The sequence below is a fragment of the Rhineura floridana genome, chromosome 4, assembly GCF_030035675.1.
Source record: "Rhineura floridana isolate rRhiFlo1 chromosome 4, rRhiFlo1.hap2, whole genome shotgun sequence".
Taxonomy (NCBI): Eukaryota; Metazoa; Chordata; class Lepidosauria; order Squamata; family Rhineuridae; genus Rhineura; species Rhineura floridana.
In genome coordinates this window covers 121,839,972-121,859,560 of record NC_084483.1, presented here as the reverse complement: position 1 = coordinate 121,859,560, position 19,589 = coordinate 121,839,972, and the positions used below count along the sequence as shown (strand labels likewise).

General features: G+C 39.2%; 1 protein-coding gene across 3 annotated transcripts in view; it reads right to left on the bottom strand.

Moving 5' to 3' along the window:
* SNX9 (sorting nexin 9) overlaps nucleotides 1–19,589 on the bottom strand; it is a 66,662-nt gene that overhangs the window by 2,048 nt on the left and 45,025 nt on the right. For 2 of the 3 annotated variants that reach the window (XM_061624227.1, XM_061624226.1), the window contains 11 exons: nucleotides 19,039–19,164; nucleotides 18,754–18,871; nucleotides 14,946–15,076; nucleotides 13,702–13,805; nucleotides 11,980–12,083; nucleotides 10,800–10,901; nucleotides 10,136–10,213; nucleotides 9,190–9,266; nucleotides 5,961–6,050; nucleotides 4,001–4,115; nucleotides 3,326–3,417 (listed from right to left, as the gene is read on the bottom strand). In XM_061624227.1, the coding sequence (XP_061480211.1) occupies nucleotides 3,326–3,417; nucleotides 4,001–4,115; nucleotides 5,961–6,050; nucleotides 9,190–9,266; nucleotides 10,136–10,213; nucleotides 10,800–10,901; nucleotides 11,980–12,083; nucleotides 13,702–13,805; nucleotides 14,946–15,076; nucleotides 18,754–18,871; nucleotides 19,039–19,164 (1,137 nt within the window). The remainder of the gene's footprint in view (nucleotides 1–3,325; nucleotides 3,418–4,000; nucleotides 4,116–5,960; nucleotides 6,051–9,189; nucleotides 9,267–10,135; nucleotides 10,214–10,799; nucleotides 10,902–11,979; nucleotides 12,084–13,701; nucleotides 13,806–14,945; nucleotides 15,077–18,753; nucleotides 18,872–19,038; nucleotides 19,165–19,589) is intronic. The other variant, XM_061624228.1, reaches the window with a different exon arrangement.

The following is a 19,589-nucleotide window of genomic DNA, read 5'->3' as shown; positions in this document are numbered from 1 at the left end:
GAAAAGGAAACAAACTGCATAGTACTGTAAATTTTATTCTGCACATTACATTAAAAATGTTAAATTTGACAGCAAATGTTTTTGTCTTTCTACGTACAGCATTTTCTAGCACTCGTAACTGCTGTATCAACATGCCTTGACCAGTGGCATGTTTATTTTTATTCTTAATACTAATAATATGATTTATTTCCCACCCTTCACCTTAAGGTCCAAGTGCAGGTCATAATTTAAAATACAACATTAAAAACAGTTTAAAACCAATTAAAATCACACACATAGGGTGGGTCCTAAAAAATATACATCTCGAGTATCAAAGGCCAGGGTTAGCATCATATGACAAAAACTATATACTGAAGGTGCCAGAGGCACCTCTGTAGAGAGGGAATTCCATAGTTTCTACAAGGAACAAAATATAGGTGATTTTCATAAAGCATTTAGTGTGTTTAAGAGGCAGGTTATAAACACACACATTTGCCTAATTAGTCCCAAAGGTAAAAGCACGAGATAGAGCAGTTATCTTGTATTAAATAAAATGGCAATTATTTGCAGACAGGCATTAAAGAGCTTCCTGTAGTATCAATGTCTGGTGATGAGACCTACCTATCCCCAAAGATGCATACACAAACACACTTTTGACGCTTTGAATGATTTGCTCATTATCTCATTTTCTGTTTTTAGATCCGAACTGGAGTCTGAACAGGATATAAGTTGGTATTTGCAATTTGATTCGCCCAAATGAGATTTACAGGCTACCAACTATAGATGATGAAGTTAAGCTTTTTCTCAATACCAATCACAGTTGTTGATAAAGCAAGATCCCTGTTTTAGATGCAACAAGCTACTGAGTTTAAGAAAAATAGTCCTCCCAGCTGTGCCAAAGGAAGGGACAGTGTGCTGCAACTCAGATGTAAAGAACCTTTAGCCCTCCAGATGTTGAACTACAACTCCCCTCATCCCTGGCGATTGGGCATGCTTGCTTGGGCTGTAGTTGTATTTTAGCATCATCTGGAGGATCAAAGGTTCCCTTCACCTGCACTAAACCACAGTTTAGCATGATGTGCAAACATAGCCAAAATTACTGAACATTGGAACAAGATATTTAAACACATAAAGCTTTGAGCTGTCAAATACTAGTCAAGCCATAAATACCCTCCAAGTAGTATGGTGTATAACTGCTCCTAGATAAACATTCTCTTAGGTTGAGCTTCAGCTGGTAATTTCATCATAAGGTCTTTAAACTGTGTTTACCACAGTTAAATACAGAAGCCTTTTCCTCCTATCCGCTACTTATGGGGGTGGGAGGAAGAGCAAGATCCTGAAACTGCTTCTAATATTATTGGCTAACATTTCTGATAAAAACAAGCAGAGACTTTTTAAAAACTAACTGTTCTTTCATCTAGTCTCAATATTGCTTAACCTCCTCTCATTTTCTCGTTTCCAGTTTAAATGTTGGTTTTAAGTTTTAAACAACTACAGCCGGTTGCCAATATCCCCTTTTTGAACAAGGTGCTTGAGAGGGTTCTTCAAGTGTGCTTGGAGAAAGTAGATTGTCTGGACCCATTTCAATCTGGCTTCAGGCCTGGATATGGCACCAAAGCTGCCTTAGTCACCCTGGTTGATTACCTTTGTCGGAACAGGGACAGGGAGAGTGAAACCTGGACCTCTCAGTAGCTTTTGATGCTGTTGACCACAGTGTCCTCCTGAAGTGGTTTAGGGGGTTACAGTGGTTCTACCCCTACCACCAATGGAGAACTACTGCTTGCCACAGTGGGTTCCCCCAGATGTCGATCCTGTCACCTATGCCCTTTAGCATCTATATGAAGCCATAGGGAGAGGTCTTCAGCAGATTTGGAGTGAGGTGCCCATCACTATGGTGATGACACCCAGCTCTATCTCTCAATTCCATCTGAATCAAGAGAGGCAGTTCATGTGCTCAACTGCTGCCTGGAGGTGGTAATGGGCTGCATATGAACCAATTCATTGAAACAATCCAGAAGATAGAGGAACTGTGTGTTGCAGGTCCTTGAATTTGGAAAGTAGGCATTGCACTCCTCTAGAAGGAACAGGTTTGTAGCTTGGGGATATTCCACCTATGTCTTCAGTGGCTAGGAGCAGCCATTTCAAGCTCTGACTGGTTCACCAGCTCCTGCCCTCCCTAGACAGGGATAACTTGCTAACCATGAGCCAGGCTCTAGTAACTCCAGACTGGATTATAAAAATGTGCTGCCATCGAACAGAGTTTGGAAGTCATAACCAGTGCAGAATGCAGCTGCTGGTGGATGTCTCTAGTCAGAAATGTATTACACTGGCCTTGAAAAATCTACGCTGGTTCCAACTTGCTACAAAGCACAATTTAAAGAGTTAACACTGACATATAAAGCAGTAAACTTACTTGGGTCCCAAGTGTCTGAAGGACCTACCAAGTTATTAGGATCAACAGGGAAGATCCTGTTGGAAGTGCTGCCACCTCTGTGGTGGTTCCGGATATGGCATTATCTCCCCTCTTACACCATCATTTTATGCTATGACGACTGGTCAAGATGTACCTCTTACCCCAGGTCTCTGGTAGAATAGATGTCTTCCCTCCTCCTGCTTTAATATGTACTACTGTTTGACAATGCTGTTTTATTACTTTGTTATTGTTTTGTGAGTTTATTTTATGATTTTAATGTAAATTGTACTTATTTTAATTGTGTCATTTTTGGAACCTGCCCTGGGATCATTTGGTAAAGGACAGTACAAATAATGCATAAATAAATGCTTAAGACACTTTTAGGATGGAGAGAAGATGGCGCGTGCACGCACGCACACCAGATACATGTGCTGACTTTCCAAGGTATAGAAGGGATGAAATTAGAATTAAGTAGAATAACTGCACACAGCTTAATCTTTATCCCTTCTCTGAAAGGGATGAAAAGAATTGCTAATGAACTGCCAAATACAACTCATTGTGAATCCCAGCCAAAAAGTAAGTGGCAGCTGCATAGTCTTGTCATGCAAAGTGTGTGGTACTGGAAGAATCAGCAGTGCCAAGCAGCAATTTCTAATGATGAGATGAAAGAACTATTGCTTCATAAACCTACATTTTAAAAATAAATTTATTCACTGTAGGTGGTTTCTGAAATAACTGTAATTAAAGTAAACAATCCACTGTTCATTTGTAAGGTAATATTTCAAGCACATGATATCAAATCTAAGCACAAAGATTTATAATTAAAACAATTCATTTTAGAAGAATAAGCAAAGGCACAGCCAACAGAGAGAGAGAGAGAGAGAGAGAGAGAGAGAGAGAGAGAAAGCATACTGAAGACACACTGCAACTTACCGTTTCATAGAACTGTGCTTGTTGCTCCAGGTATAAGCGCATCACACTATTGTAATCATAAATCCGGTTACTGTGAAAGTGATTCATCTCAGCTGCAAAATCAAAGCCAGGTCACATATTAAAGTCTTGACACCAAAAAATGAAACAATTTTACTAATTTTGCAATCCAAGCAAAAGGCCAGATTCACACTTTACTGTAGTGAGGGGTGTACAACCTTTTTTCTGTTGAAGGCATGCCAACAGTGGTTGTCAATGACAGGCAGACTCTGAGACAGAAGTGTTTTGGTTTAAATAAACTAGAATAAAGACTGGCTATCACACTAAGGTCACATAAGATTACAATCCCCAATCAGGGTCTACCCAGAAGCCTGACCCATGGGGTTTGATGCTGCTGTTCTCAAAAAAGCATGCAAAAGGCTTCTTTCTGATATTATTCTGGAAAGGAAGTGAAAATAGCTCCCTTCCAACTTTAGTGGGACATACACACAAGACAGAAGCCTACAACTTGTTCAGAAAGCTGGGGAACACCCCACCACCACCAAAGCCATACCAACATCATTTATTTATTCATAAAGTGCCCAAAATTGATTTTACCATTTCCTTTCACCATTTTCCTTTCTCCTCATTCCCAATTAACAGAAGAAACCACGCTACTGAATGCTAAGTGCACTTTACCTTGTAGTGCAAATGACATGGTGCTTACACGCTTCAGCATGTTTTGTTTATCCTGTGGGGTAATTTTGCTGGTAGCAACTAGTTTATCACTTTCTTTCACTTTTTCTATTGCTCCCTGTTAAGACAAAACATCCACATGAAGCATCACTGAAAGAGCATTTCATATTTAATTAACTTGTATTGTATTTACAATTACTGATTCTACGTCCTAAAATTTATGTCCCTGTGTCCCTCAAAAGCCAGGAACGAGGAGGCCAAAGTATTTTGTTGCACGCTGGGATCAAACACCACATACCTCAGCCACGAGAGTGGTTGTATACTATAGTCAGCATGAATTTTTCACATTCTGCAATGTTAAATTGAAAATACCCCCCATGCCATTCTGATGCTTCCCATAAGCTCATTTCAAAACAAAACCTTACGAAACATATAGTCCTGAACTCAGAAACGCTTAACAACCCTCTCAATTTTCATGGCAATGCACAAAACAGTCAAGAGATAATAGAGAGTTCAAAGTCTAAAAAGAGAGAGAAGAAACCCAGAGCCCTTTTGGACTTTTTTCTCTGAGAGTTCTCATAATCTGTTGAAATGCATTAAAAATCAGCCATGTTCACAGAGTACCTGTAATCCTAATACTGACCTCGTCCAATACTCTGACCTTCATCTTCTGCAGTTTAAAAGTTAAAAAAAATGCCTGGCTGATTTTTACTTAATTTAAGAAATTTTAGCTGGAACCCTATGATAACGCGGGGCATGCTCAGTAAGAACCAACTGTCAGAGTTCTAAAAGCCAGACTCAGCTGCTGGGCTTGCCTAACCAGGGGGCCACACCCACACCAGACTTTGATTTCAGTTGAGACAGTGGCCAGACTGGTTTAACAGCCACTCTGATTGAAGGTCTGTAAGTGGAACAGGGCATCTCCTAGCACCTTTCACTAAATCAGCGGACGTGGGGGAGAAGCAGCCCCAGCCTCCCGTCCCCATCCCCTCCCCCTCTGTTCAGCACTCACGGTGGTGCTGTCATGGCTAGGTAGGCAGGCAGGCAGGCTCTGTCCTCCCCACCTCCGTACTTGCGGTGACGACAGCAGCGGCATTTCCTCTGCAGTCTACACTCTTGTTTGCGGCCCCCTTTTTACTGGTTTGCGACCCCCTTGGGGGCCGTGGCCCCCAGGTTGGAAATCACTGAGCTAGAGTCATTGCTGAAGTAGCAACGTATTGTAATCAGTCTGATTTTACATCAAACTGCAGTTTCAGATTCAACTGTTAATGCACTCAAAATAGAAATACACCATAACCAACAATTTCAAATACGAAAGGCTGTCTTCAACATCATATGACATTGACCAATAAAAAGGCTTTGAAATTAAGGCTAGATTCTCTGTAGAAACATTAGTAACGCAGGAAAGAAGGAAAGTAAGAACACCAACGAACATACAAAAATATAATTCTCCATCTTTGGAGATGGCAGGTATTTAGTATATTTCTCTGGACCAGTTCACACAATCATGGGGGTATGCTGCAGGCTCTAGAAAAATAGAAGTTGCAATGCACACTACTTCTGTGTTGTGATGAGCTACCTCTGTATGCAGAAGTTTTTTTTCTGTTTTCAGTTTCTTTATTATTTTTTTCTGTTTCTTTGTTACATTAACAACTGACCAAGTATTATGACAGATCACAATGCTCAATATTGTCCAGTGTATTCAAGGATGTTACTTGAGAATGAATTCATTGGGAAGAATTGTCTTTGGCAGTAGCCACCAAGTTCAAAGAAACAATCTGATAAAGCATCATCAAGCTCCTTGGTTTCCATTTATGTAAAAACCTGCATCACAGTTCACCTTGTCACAATAAGTTCTAAATTGATTTTGAAGCAAAACATTTTAGACTAAGAGTTTACAGAACTTTCACCAAAATAACTAGTCTCTATCTCTTAGAAAGCAATAGTGAAAAAGGCACCTTACCTTGTGAGCACCTATGATATCCGGGAAGCAACCAAGAAATCCTTTGTATTCATGATTGGTTTCCATCAGAAAATGAAGATCCTGCTTTGGCTGATAAAGAAAAAATCCTGTAATTAACTTCATAACAAAATATCTTGCTAGCTCTCCATCTAAACTGAAAATCAGAAGATTACATGGGGGGAGGGGGAAGATACCATAAAATTTTCAGCACTCAAAAATGATATCTCTGTTGCAAAATATAAATGGGTACTTATGAAAGAACTGAAGAACTCCATAAAAGAGGTGCAAGGATGACAGATTCATTCATGGAGGAACTTATGATGAAGAACCAGAAATTTTAGAATGTGAAGTGAAAGCTGCTCTCAAAATACTTAGAAGAAACAAATCACCAGAAACAGATGGCACACTATTAGTTGCTACAAGCTACTGAGACTGAATCTGTCCAAATTTTGACAAAAATCTGTCAAGAAATATGGAAAACTAAACAATGGCCCACAGACTGGAAGCGTTCAATTTACATCCCAATTCCAAAGAAAGGGGATCCCAGGGAATGCAGTAATTATCAAACTATTGCCTTAATATCCCATGCAAGTAAAGTAATGCTCAAGATTCTACAACAAAGGCTCTTACCATATATGGAGCGAGAAATGCCAGATGTCCAAGATGGATTTAGAAAGGGAAGAGGCACCAGATATCATATCGCAAACATACGTTGGAGAATGAAACGGACCAAGGAATCACCCTGTGCTTTATAGATTACAGCAAAGCCTTTGACTGTGTAGATCATGAAAAACTATGGAATGCTTTAAAAGAAATGGAGGTGCCACAGCATCTGATTGTTCTGATGCACAACCTATACTCTGGACAAGAGGCCACTGTAAGGACAGAATATGGAGAAACTGATTGGTTCCCCATCGGAAAGGGTGTGAGACAGGGGTGTATTTTATCACCCTATTTGTTTAATCTATACGCAGAATATATCATACGGAAAGCAGGATTGGACCAAGATGAAGGAGGTGTGAAAATTGGAGGAATATCAATAATTTAACATATGCAGACGATACCATACTATTAGCAGAAAACAATAATGATTTGAAACGAATGCTGATGAAAGTTCAAGAGGAAAGCACAAAAGCAGGACTACAGCTGAACATCAAAAAGACTAAAGTAATGACAACAGAAGATTTATGCAACTTTACAGTTGACAATAAGGACATTGAACTTGTCAAGGATTATCAATACCTCGGCACAATCATTAACCAAAATGGAGACAATAGTTAAGAAATCAGAAGAAGGCTAGGACTGGGGAGGGCAGCTGTGAGAGAACTAGAAAAGGTCCTCAAATGTAAAGATGTATCACTGAACACCAAAGTCAGGATCATTCAGACCATGGTATTCCCGATCTCTATGTATGGATGTGAAAGTTGGACAGCGAAAAAAAGGGGGTAATAGAAAAATCAACTCATTTGAAATGTGGTGTTGGAGGAGAGCTTTGTGGATACCATGGACGGCGAATAAGACAAATAATTGGGTGTTAGAACAAATTAAAGCAGAACTGTCACTAGAAGCTAAAATGATGAAGCTGAGGCTACCATACTTTGGACACTTAATGAGAAGACAAGATTCACTATAAAAGACAATAATACTGGGAAAAACAGAAGGGAGTGGAAGACCAAACCAGAGATGGATTGATTCCATAAAGGAAGCCACAGACCTGAACTTACAAGATCTGAACAGAGTGGTTCATGACAGATGCTCTTGGAGGTCACTGATTCATAGGGTCGCCATAAGTCATAATCGACTTGAAGGCATATAACAACAACAGCATGTAAGAAATTGCTACTTCAAAAATACTATTCCTTGAAGTATATTGTTGTGGCACTCCATGCAACGATGTATGTGTGTGAGAGAGAGAGGTTTTATCACGGAATGTTTCTCAGCTAAAATATCTACTCCATGTTTTATTTTAGATCTATCCCACTTCTTCCAAAACCTATATAATGCAATACATGACAATGCCCAGGGAATTTATTTTATGAGGAGTGTTGGTGATAGCCCCCACCCTCTGGAATGCCCTTACCGAGGTAATTTGTGATGCGCTGAGAGTGATGGCCTTTTTAAAAAAAACTTCCGTTTCCCCAAGTTCTTTTTACACAACTCTAATTCTTAATTTTCTGTTCTGTAGTGTTCAGTTTTATTTGTGATATATCATATTTAATCTTGTTTTTATGAAATTTTAGATGAATAAATCAATTTAAAACAAAACATTTATTGAATTTGTATTGCTTTTATGTAAACTGCTTAAAGCTTTTTATTATACTAAGTGGGGTATTATTTAAAAAAGTATAAAACAAATCATATATACACAATAATTTCAAATATAAAATCAATTTTAAAAGTCACTATGTTTACCCAAAACTTTCAAATAGGCTTTGATACAACAGAGTACATGAAGAGAAGTCAAGGTTATGTGCACATAGCCCTTTAAAATGATCCACACAGAGTCCTGTGATTTGTGTATATGGCTGAATGTAGGCCCTGCTCCCTCTACTTTAAAGGACTAGCAATCTAGGAACTGTATGTGCAGCTTCCAGTTCCGCACATAATTTCCCACCGAGTTTCAGATATGCAAACAAAAACCTGCTTCTTTATATGTATAAGTCATCACAGGAACAAAGTGGTAGATTTTAATCATCAGCTCTTCCTAAATTCTTAACACCTTTATAATCATTTAAATCACGACTTCCGGTTTCTCTTCTCTGCCCCCATCTGCTCCAGAAGGAGAACCCCACTGTCCAAGCGGACACCCACTTGTGATGCATTGGAACTCACCTACAGACTTTCCCCATTGTAATATTGTAACATACTAGGGGCCTGCCCCTGTACACTTTGTGCACCAACCCTCCCCAGGTCACCAAGGTACCTCCCCCTTCCCAGGTCAGTCTCGACCAACCTCCTTCCTCCCTTTACCACAGCCTGGAGGAAGGCCTCCCATAAAGCGGATCTGCAGGTGGCCCAAGCCAGATGCTTGCTCACCACGTTTCCTCCTCCAGCCTTGAGCCCAGCACAGCTGAGCCAGCAACTACCATCCACTTGCCTTCCTCCCCGACCTTGGGCCCAGCATGCTGGGCCACATTGTAGTGCGCTGCATTAAAGGTCTACGGCCAAGCGAACTGCAGCATGTCGGGTTCATGGCTTACAAAAATATTATATAATTAGACAGACAGACCTGTTCTGCCACAAGACTGGCAATTTCTTCATATGTTTTTCCTGCTTCTGTTATTGCGTCATTGAGGTCAGATTCTCCTAAAAACAAATAGTTACACAACAGATTTTCAATCAACTCAAAATGAATAGCTCAAACAAAAAAATTACAAACATGTTTCCCTAGTAACATTTAAATTTTAAAATAGTGTTTGTTGGTACATGTAATGATCTCTATATAATGGTAGAAAAGTTTATGAATATTTATGCAAAATCAATACTTAATACAAAAACTTACTTAAAAGTAGCTTGGAATGTGAAGATACAAAAATAATTAAAGTCAAATTATTTTTCCTCATGGATTGGCTTATGCTGTACCTGTAACTTTGAAGGTAGCAAAATCACGGCCAAAACTAGCATAACAAAATAAAACTCTAGCTTCTTTAAATTTTTAGTTTCTTTTCCTAGCTGCAGATGTTCAAATGTTTCTGCTGAACACAAACAGGAAGGTTGCGGTTTTGTTTGGCATATTAAGTATCAAGGCAAAAGAGCAGGGGTTGCATGTAGTTTAATTCACCCAGTTTTTGTTTACTATAAGCCACAATATTTTGATCCCTTAAGGAGAATTCATAGTGAACAGCCTCTGCAAACAGAGAAATTAGAACAAGTCATGTTACAACAAATATTTAATCCTAACATCTAATCCTTACAAATAGAGGCATGACAGGGTAAGTGCTGTTGGACTCGGGTCTTGCTTGGCTACTGAGAAGAGAAGCTAGACGAGACAAGCCATTAGCCTGATCCAGCAGTGCTGTTCTTATCTTCAGCTTACCAACCAACTGAAGGCAGTTAAGTCAATAAAATAACCAAAATATTTATTCTGATCTTATCCAATCAATGCAGCCCAAATACTGGAAACAGGTGAAAGTTATTTTAAAAGCAAAACCAGAACAGAGCTAGAACAAAAATACCTTGATAGCCACTGGTACCGAAAACCAGAGCTAAACCCTGTAAAGCTTTTCCTATTTTCTGATATTCCTTGGGCAATGCTGAAAGAAAAAAAAAAGGATTCAAGATATAATCCAGTAAAGCCAGCAAAGAGCTTGTTCACAGGTAGAGCTAAATTTTAATGCCTAAACAATGATTTAGGGTTATGTCGATGAGCTTCAACAAGCCCAAATGAAGCACTGAGCTCCTACACTTGCCCTCTCCTCCCCCATGCAGCAGGGTGGATGACTTCTGCTGAGTTTTCTTTCAGTTTCAAATAATCTTAGTTTAGCATTATGTGCACATCAGGGATCCCAATTTACTAACAATGGTTAGTTAAATCAATCAGCTTGGTTTGAAGCTGGCTTGTTGAATGAACCACTGTTGCTGCCAGAATTCCTGGTTCACTCAGGAGGAGGGGAGAAGGAAAGGGCTAGTGCACAAGCGCAATGCTTCACACTTGGGACTGCTGAGATTCATTCATGTAGCTAGTTTTGCATTATGGATTAATCAGCCCAGTAAATAGCTGAATAAAAGATACTACCTAAAGAAACCTAATTCTCAAACCTTGTTTCTGATAGTTCTTGTATTCTCCACCTCCCTCCTCAGTTTTATTTCACATCCTCTGGCTTGATCCCCACTACTTGCCCTGTCCTCTTGGTGCCATTAGTTCATTCACTTTGATCAGCGGGTGTACAGGTGATTCAGTTGCTTGGCCCTGGCTTGTAGTATCCACTGTAGCATCAAGACCTAATGCAGATACAAGGAATAGGAGGCCCACAGCTCATTGGTAGAGCATCTGCTTTACATGGAGAAGGTGCCAGGTTCAATCCTCAGCATCTCCAGGTAGAACTAGGAGAGACTCCCTCTCTGAAATCCTGGAGAACTGCTGCCAGTGAATATAACAATACTGAGGTAGGTGGACCAGTGGTCTGCCTCGGTATAAGGCAGCTTCTTATGTTCCTGTGTTTGTCTGCCACTGGCTAAGCCTTGTAAGTCTTATATCAGAGAGGTTTATGGGCAGTCTGGGGCTAAACTGCAGGAGAGCATTTACATGACAGCTTTTCAAACAGCACCTTCATGCAGATGAGTTAAATAGCCTGGACTTTTCACCAGACACACATAGACGGTGCATTTCAAGAGAATGAAAAGGATTTTAAAAAAAACCTACTTAGAAGGCTCATAAAGCATGGATGTAAATGGCCACACTGCATATCTAAACCAGTTATATGAACTATAACCAGTTTCCAAAACTCAACTAAATGAATTTGGAAAATTGGCATGATCTGTGAATTCAACTCCACTAAATTAAATGATTATGCTTACTCTACTGCGATCTTTATAGGCAGTATTTTTTATGTTCTCAAAACAACATTCTAAAATATTTACTCTCTTTTCTACAAGAATTCTGTAGATAAAAGTTGCCTACATTAAATAAACACACAATCACACATAGGGAAAAATTATTCCATATGTGTTCTTTAAACACTGAATCTGTAGTAGTTTCAGATCTCGATAACTTATTCAAACATCTTTTAAAAACAAGAAACATATTTTAAAAAGAATAATGTATTAGTTATGGAACTGCCTCCAAAAGGGAAGCCTGCCAGAACCAGAGCTTTCAAGTGTTTATGAGAAAAGCACCCATTCACTTTTATGGATGGCATAATTTATATGTACTTGATTATATTCATTTCATGAACATTGTGCTAGTAGTTCTACATTATCACTAAATAAAAGCCAAGTTACACATTGTATAAATATATAAAAACATAATTGGTCAAGTAATGACAGGTTTTATCAAATTAAATACATATCCAACACTTACGTCCTGTACAACGTTTCCAGTGTTCATGGCCCACTGTCAGCAACTCCTTAACGCCATCATCCATGGCTTTAGTGAACCTGCCAACTGCATCACATTTCTGTTCGCTGTATAATTAAAGAACTGAATTAAGCCCAGTATTTTCCTCATTTGCTATGGGGAACAATTTTTACTGAATGGGTCTTTTGCACATTGACCAGTAGGCCATAAACTTGCACTCTTCTTCCCCTGTATAATTTATTATCTTTTTACAAAGTTAAAACTACATTTAACTTGCCGCCCTGGGCTCCTACTAGAAGGAAGGGCAGGATATAAATGTCGTAAATAATAAATAAATAAATGCAACCTTATACAGTAGGGCCCCACTCATACGGCGGGTTACGTTCTGGACCCCCGCCGAAAAGTGAAAACCACTGAAAAGCGGAACTCATTGAATAGAACGGCGCCCGATGCCCGAAACCCACCATAAAAGAGGAACAAGCGCCGTATGAGTGGGGCTTTAGTCTAATTGCGTCTAATTGAGACCATCGCATTAGCAAAGCCCCGTAAAGCGGGGCCCTACTGTAGTATCTCCTTCTCTGAACCATGGAATAAAAAACTGTAAGAACAATTGAGGCCAACTTTTAACACCACAACACAACGGCAACCCAAAAACTAGGTTTAACTGGTTTCTCAACTACAATCAGAATCTCAAGATAAAAACATTTAAGTGTTTTGTTTTGCAATATCTGCATTTATTTTCAAAAATAATGAACACATATACAGATTTTTCCCTTTTAATTTACTAGGTATATTTCATGAAACAGTGATGTCAACCTTTTGGCTTATTATGAATAATTTCTTAATAATATAAAGTATCAAATTTTGATTAACGGTAATAAGCATCAATTCAAAGTAACAAAACAAGTGGTTTCTAACTATGATTAAGGGGGGAAATGCACAGAAAGAACATGATGAACTGTTTTATGTCCTTGGGCCAGGGCAACCTCAATGCTGTCATTCTTTTAACTATGGTTACCTTCCCCAGCCCCTCCCTTGTCAGAATTCTGCTGACCTTGTGGTTAAGTGCAATGTCATTAAGCTATGGTCTGACAGTGCTCTACATGAATTAATCAGCATCAACCATGGTTAATTTCAGTGCCAACATAATGCTTAATCATGGATCAAGGCCAGTGTGGGAAGGGCAGGGGGACTTCACATGAAAGAACAAGGATTGGGAGTGAAAAATCACCCAAAGCCGTATTCTACTTCCAATCACTTCAGCATGGTTTGCTCATACAACCTTTAACCATACTTAAGGTCAGTGGAAAGAATCTGTGCAAGAGGGAGGGCCTGGGCCAGATAGCATGCGATTCCAGTCCACTCCTATTCTTTTATCAATGGATAAGCACAAGTACCATTACATATGCATTGGCCCACAGAAATTATTCTCAATGTGGCATTTGTGAAAAGAGGCCATCCATGTTATGCTTGTGCTAGCCCTTGTATTTGTGCAGAGTTCCAATATTTAAAATAAGACTACTGAAGTACTTTCAAACTAGTTTGCTAGCATACAAGTCCATAATGTTTATATGCACTTCACTAACACCGCAGGAGGTTTTGGATGCTACTCAAGTTACTTATCCATGCACTATTAAATATGCTAAAAAAACACATTTGCAGCTTCTTTATCAGGCAACAGCAGTTTTGTAACAGCATATGAAGAGGAAGAACCCAACACCTTACATTTCTATCATATCCAAGTCAGGAGCTTCTGGTTCCATAGTAGAAAATACCATAACGCCCACAATCTCATCTTTTTCTGCCTTCCTTTTACCAGTTTTCCATTCCTAGGGATAAGATCAAGTGTGGCAATGTGAAACACTCTCTTATTTATTTATTTTATTTGTATCCCACCCTTCCTCCCAGCAGGAGCCCAGGGTGGCAAACAAAGCACTAAAAACGCTTTAAAACATCATAAAAACAGATCTTAAAATACATTAAAACAAAACAGCGTTAAAAACATTTTAAAAAAACAACTTTAAAAAAGTGTTAAAAACATTATTAAAAACATATTAAGCAATTCTAACACAGACACAGACTCGGATAGGTCTCAATCTAAAAGGCTTGTTGAAAGAGGAAAGTCTTCAAAAGGCGCCGAAAAGATAGCAGAGATGGCACCTGCCTAATATTCAAAGGGAGGGAATTCCTGCAGTGACATATTGAACAGTCTTTTCCCACATAGGCACTTTTGCCTGCTCTCATGCTCTTCTTGTGCAGGGCAGGGGGCCCCAATAGATTTTCAGATTGCTTCCAATCCTCAGTTCAAAAGTGGTGTGAAACGTGATAATGAAGTACAAATGAAGCCATGATCCAGACAGCCATGTGACTTCACAGGTATGGAATGGTTTTCAACTTATTTTTCAGGTAGAAAGTTCATCTGCTTTTTAAACTTGGGACATTTCACAATGTTTTTTGATGTAGCTTAGACGGTTGCTATTTGAAAGAGGAGAGTGTCAAAACCACTGCAGCAACAGTGCAAGTCCTGACCATGCATGGGAAAAGGCTCTGCATGATGACTTAGCCCAGAATATTTATTCCCGACTTAGTCATACATTTTCCAGAAGTGTAGCTATGTCAGTTTGTTGTTTTAGTTATACATATATACTATTGCTTAGCACTTGCTATCCACCAGTCCTTTAGACCTAAACGAAGTTAGGCAATATCTTTACCAAAACACAGCTAGGAAAATACTAGTGTTCACGGAAAAGTGCTTCTACAGGAAGCCACACTCCCATCTGCCTTCAGAAAGCTGTGTTGTAGAAGGAAAAATGTTCATTTTATCCCATTTTACGGAAAACACCAAAAGCTTCCAAGGTATGTCAAACCAGAGAGTAGTTGCTACTACTTTTGGAGATGTGTATCTAATGGCACTGTCTAGAAAGATTTGTCCCAAAGCAAAGTTTTTTTTAAAAAATTGAATGCAATACCTTTTCATCACGGAAGCTAAGGAACTGCTGAAAAACTTCACTTTCTGAAATAACCGGATGACGACACATCCTGGTCATCCACGCTTGTAGCCTCTCCATCCGCATTTTGATGAATTCTTCCTCAAAACGCCCTGTAGACCAATTAGTGATAGCCATTGCCATTCACATTTAATGAAACATTTACTTTTTTGGACCCAAAACATGCAATTTTTAGTTTATTTGAACCCTTTTTAGCCTGCACTTTACTATAATCTCAGAATGGGGTACAACACTATAAACATTACATAACACAATCTAAAGCCTGCAACAAAATGAAAATCATATACAATTCAACAAAGGAGGAAAATACTTTTAAAATGATCTCAAACAAATGCCAGGATAAATTATCTTCAAAAGGCATCTAAAGCTCAAAAAGGTTGTTGCCAATAGTATTTGCAAGGGGAGGGCATTCCATAATTGGGATGCCACGATAAAGAGTGCCCTCTCACACGTCACATACTAGGCAGATATGGGACTGTGAAGAGGGCATCTCTACCAAATCTCTATACAGAGGGGTATAGGATTAATTTTTTAGGTTTTGCTCAAACTACAGTTGGTCAATTTACAAATTCGACATCTTAATTTATTATAGCAAACTCATTTGTCTATTAAACTTAAGATGAACTTCAGCTTAAGATAGAACGTCCACTTGGATTGGGAACATTTAATTTCCCTTTGAACAATGGTGGTAGGTTTTTGGGTGGCTTTTTTTAGAAAGTGGTAAGTATGGAAGGCCAGGAAAAGAAAAGCTATTGTCAATGACAGAAAGACAGTAGTAGCAGAAGAACAGTAGTAATATAATCCACTGCAATCCCAGTAGTCACTGACATTTGCAAGGGTGGAGGTCCTATTTAAATCATCTGTACCCAATGTTATGCTAAAAATTCACTCACACTATCTCCTTATGTCAGGGTGAGGCAGCAAAGTCTTTGTCTAGGGGGGCCAGTAAAGAAGGGGTTGCCAAAGTAGTACCCATGGGTGTAATGGTACTCTAAAAGCCCCTGCACCAATCTACTGGGTCCAGCTTTTACCTAGACCCCATGGAAAATTGTGTGCATGCTCTCTTTTCTGTCTCTTGGGAGAGGGACTGAAGAAGACTGACCAGAGGGGGTCACACCCACAGGATTGACTCAAATTCCAAAAGTTGGTGACCCCTGCAGTAAAGGGCTAGATGAAAGCAACAAACTGAAGGCCAGTCCATATAAGACTACAAGCAGCAGGTATATGATCCATTCTGGATGCTGTTGCACTCTCTATGAAGGAGAAAGGCCTGCAGGTTGGGGATGCTTCTGGATCTAGATTTACCACTCAAGTCTCATACAGCAGCAATGGCTGGACTGCCTTTTTCTAGCTTGGTGTGATCCAATAGTTGCATCTTCCTCTTGACGACTGAGATCTGGCTATTATGTTTTGGTATAATCTACACGGAACGACTATAGTATGCTCAACGGGGATATCTTTGAAGACTGTTCAGAAAATGCAGTGGCCAAACTCTTGACAAGAGGGACATTACAACAACGTTTGGAGGCTACCACTGATCTAAGGCATTCTTGGTAATGGTGGTGATCAAGCTACAGAATTCTCTACCGAAGGAAGTCCATCTATCCATCTTCTGTTTTTAACCTTAGAAGATGGGAGACAGTTATTTTAGAGGGTTATTAACCTTGCAGACTTTTCCAACTGGTGGAGGGCTAGTATTTTAATCTTTGTATCTGATATTTTATTGTTGCATTTTCTAACTTACTATTTATTTATTTATTTATTGTTAAATTTATATCCCACCCTTCCTCTCAAAGGAGCCCAGGGTGGTTAGGGCTGTTTGAAATTGTTACGTCTCAACAACTGTTTTAATTGATTTTATTGCTTTGGGCGACAATTGATAATGTGAGGAACACCACAATAAAATATAAGGCAGCAACAAATCTCTCATTTTCATATGCTAATTACCAACATTTAACACTGAAAACATGCCTCCGAAAGAACAGTGCATCTGAGCTGAAAATGCTAACGAGCATACTGATTTTCCATGTCACCACAGAAATAAGCACTCATTAGAAATTAAAGTTTCCTTCATTCTCATAATAATCAATAAATGAGAAACAATTCTCTAAATTTTAATAATCCCAATTGCTTGATTCCCAACGTGTTGATCCGCTACAGCTTTCTCTGAAACTCATGCACACACTTTTAAAAAGTACAGGTGGAATCCTAAGCTTGAAGCTAGCTAAGGAAAAAGTTAATCACTTCCTTAGTTTTTCATTTCCTTAGCAATCATTCTAGTACATGCATCAATACTCAAATGACTTCTCTTGCAATATGCTGCTTGCATTTTCAGCACTACACAATGCTATAGGTCTGGCTGAGTACCCAATTCTTTATTATTGGCTGTCTTTAAGATACCTGTTTAAAAGATCATGCTTGAGGGGGGAGAGGAAGTCAGATGGAAAGAAATACCAATTAATTACAACACAAGTGGTAAGCTGCCCTGCAAAACAATCTATGATTCCCACAACATAGCACTCAGACATCACATGCTGTATTCGTTTATCTTATGTTATGCTTTATGAAACTGGACACCTTTGGTAATATTTCAAAATAGCCCAATTAAGCACATCGTGAATGTACAGACCAAATCTTAAAACCGTCAAGTGCTGTATAAACAAAATATTAAAACGCACTTTTTTCCAGATAGACTGAAAATTAGCACTGTGCAGGGTTTTACAGCAACAGCACGCTCTGTTCTCAATTGCTTTGTTAAGAACATAAGAAGAGCCTGCTGGATCAGGTTAGTGGCCCATCTAGTCCAGCATCCTGTTCTCACAGTGACCAACCAGATGTACATGGGAAGCCCACAATCAGGACCTGACTGCAAGTGCATTCTCCCCTCCTGCGGCTTCCAGCAACTAGTTTTCAGAAGCATACTGGCTATGGTGGCAGAGCACAGCCATCATGGCTTGCAGCCATCGACAGCCTTATTATCCTCCATGAATTTTGCTAATATTCTTTTAAAGCCATCTAAGTTGGTCGCCATCACTGCCTCTTATGGGAACGATTTCCATAGTTCAACTATGCAAAGTGTGAAGAAGTACTTTATTTTGTCTGTCCTGAATCTTCCAACATTCAGCTTTGCTGAATGTCCGTGAGTTCTAATGTTATGGGAGAGGAAGAAAAAAAATTCTCTATCCATTTTCTCCATGTATAATTTTATGCACTTCTATCATGTCACCTCCAAACTAAAAAGTCTCAACTGCAACCCTTCTTCACAGGGGAGTTGCTCCATCCCATTGATTAATTTGGTTGCCCTTTTCTGAACCTTTTCCAGCTCTAACAATATCCTTTTTGAGGCGAGGTGACCAGAACTGTACACATTATTCCAAATGCATCCACACTATATATATTTACAATGGCATTATGATAGCGAGAGTTTTATTTTCAATATCTTTCCTAATGATCCCTAGCATGGAATTTGACTTTTTCACAGCTGCTGCACACTGGATCGACATCTTCATTGAGCTATCCAGTATGACTCCAAGGCCTCGTCAGTCACTGCCAGTTCAGACCCCATGAGCATATGTGTTTCCTCACTCTCCATTTTTATTTCTCCACTTTTCTTATAAGCTTTAAGGGTGTATTGTCAGATTTAAGCTGAGAAGTCCTCACTTTCAGAGTGATTATCTTACGGTAACATTATCTTTCCGAAAAACAACAATCCTAATCAGAGAGTGAGAAAACTACCTATTTCAAGAACAATCAGTTTTGAGAAAGTTACCTGTCACTTGTTTGTCTGGAAGAGATGGAATTGGAATGGCTGTTCCAAACTTAATCAACAGACGCTCATATAACCAGTCAAAGTGTTTATATCTGTGGTTGACAGATCGATTAGTGTTCTGTAAAACAGGCAGACAAAACACTTTTGCTTATGACTTTCAAAATATATTTACTACAATGTTTGAGTAAGCCAGGGTTATTTAACTGCAAATATTAGATAAAACTATAAAAGTAATTGGGACATTTTGAGATGTCACCTGATAAAACGCCTCTGGTACGCACTTACTGTACATGTAAGCTGATATTCAATGTAGCTCTTCAGACCATACATTTTAGAACCTTTTTTTGGATCAGCCACAACACAGTCAAATGTAGAGGTAGGATATACCCACATTGGACCATAATCTCCAATCTACAGGACAACAAAAGTATTTATCAACTCTAAGCATAGTGCACAAATACAAAATATATTTCTTCATTTAATGCATTTAATCCACCAATTCCATCTGAAAGCAATTAGTACAATAAACAATCCAGTAAGATACCTACAGTTTAGCGGATGCATTATCAGGCTTAATAAAGCAATGGGCCAAATGAAGCTTTATAACTGGATGCCAGTTTGGAAAAACCTCTCAATGATTCCCATTTCCCCATTTATGAATCTAACAGAGCAATCCAACTCAGGGAAAGCCAGAGTAAGTAGTGCTGGAGCAAAAGAAGCCTGTGTAAAGTTCTGCCACATCCAACTGCCGTTCAATAGCCTCTGGGTCGGCTGAACACTGGCTCAGCCAGGAGGTGCACACAGGGACCAGAAAGAAAAAGCCTGCTCTCCCAAAT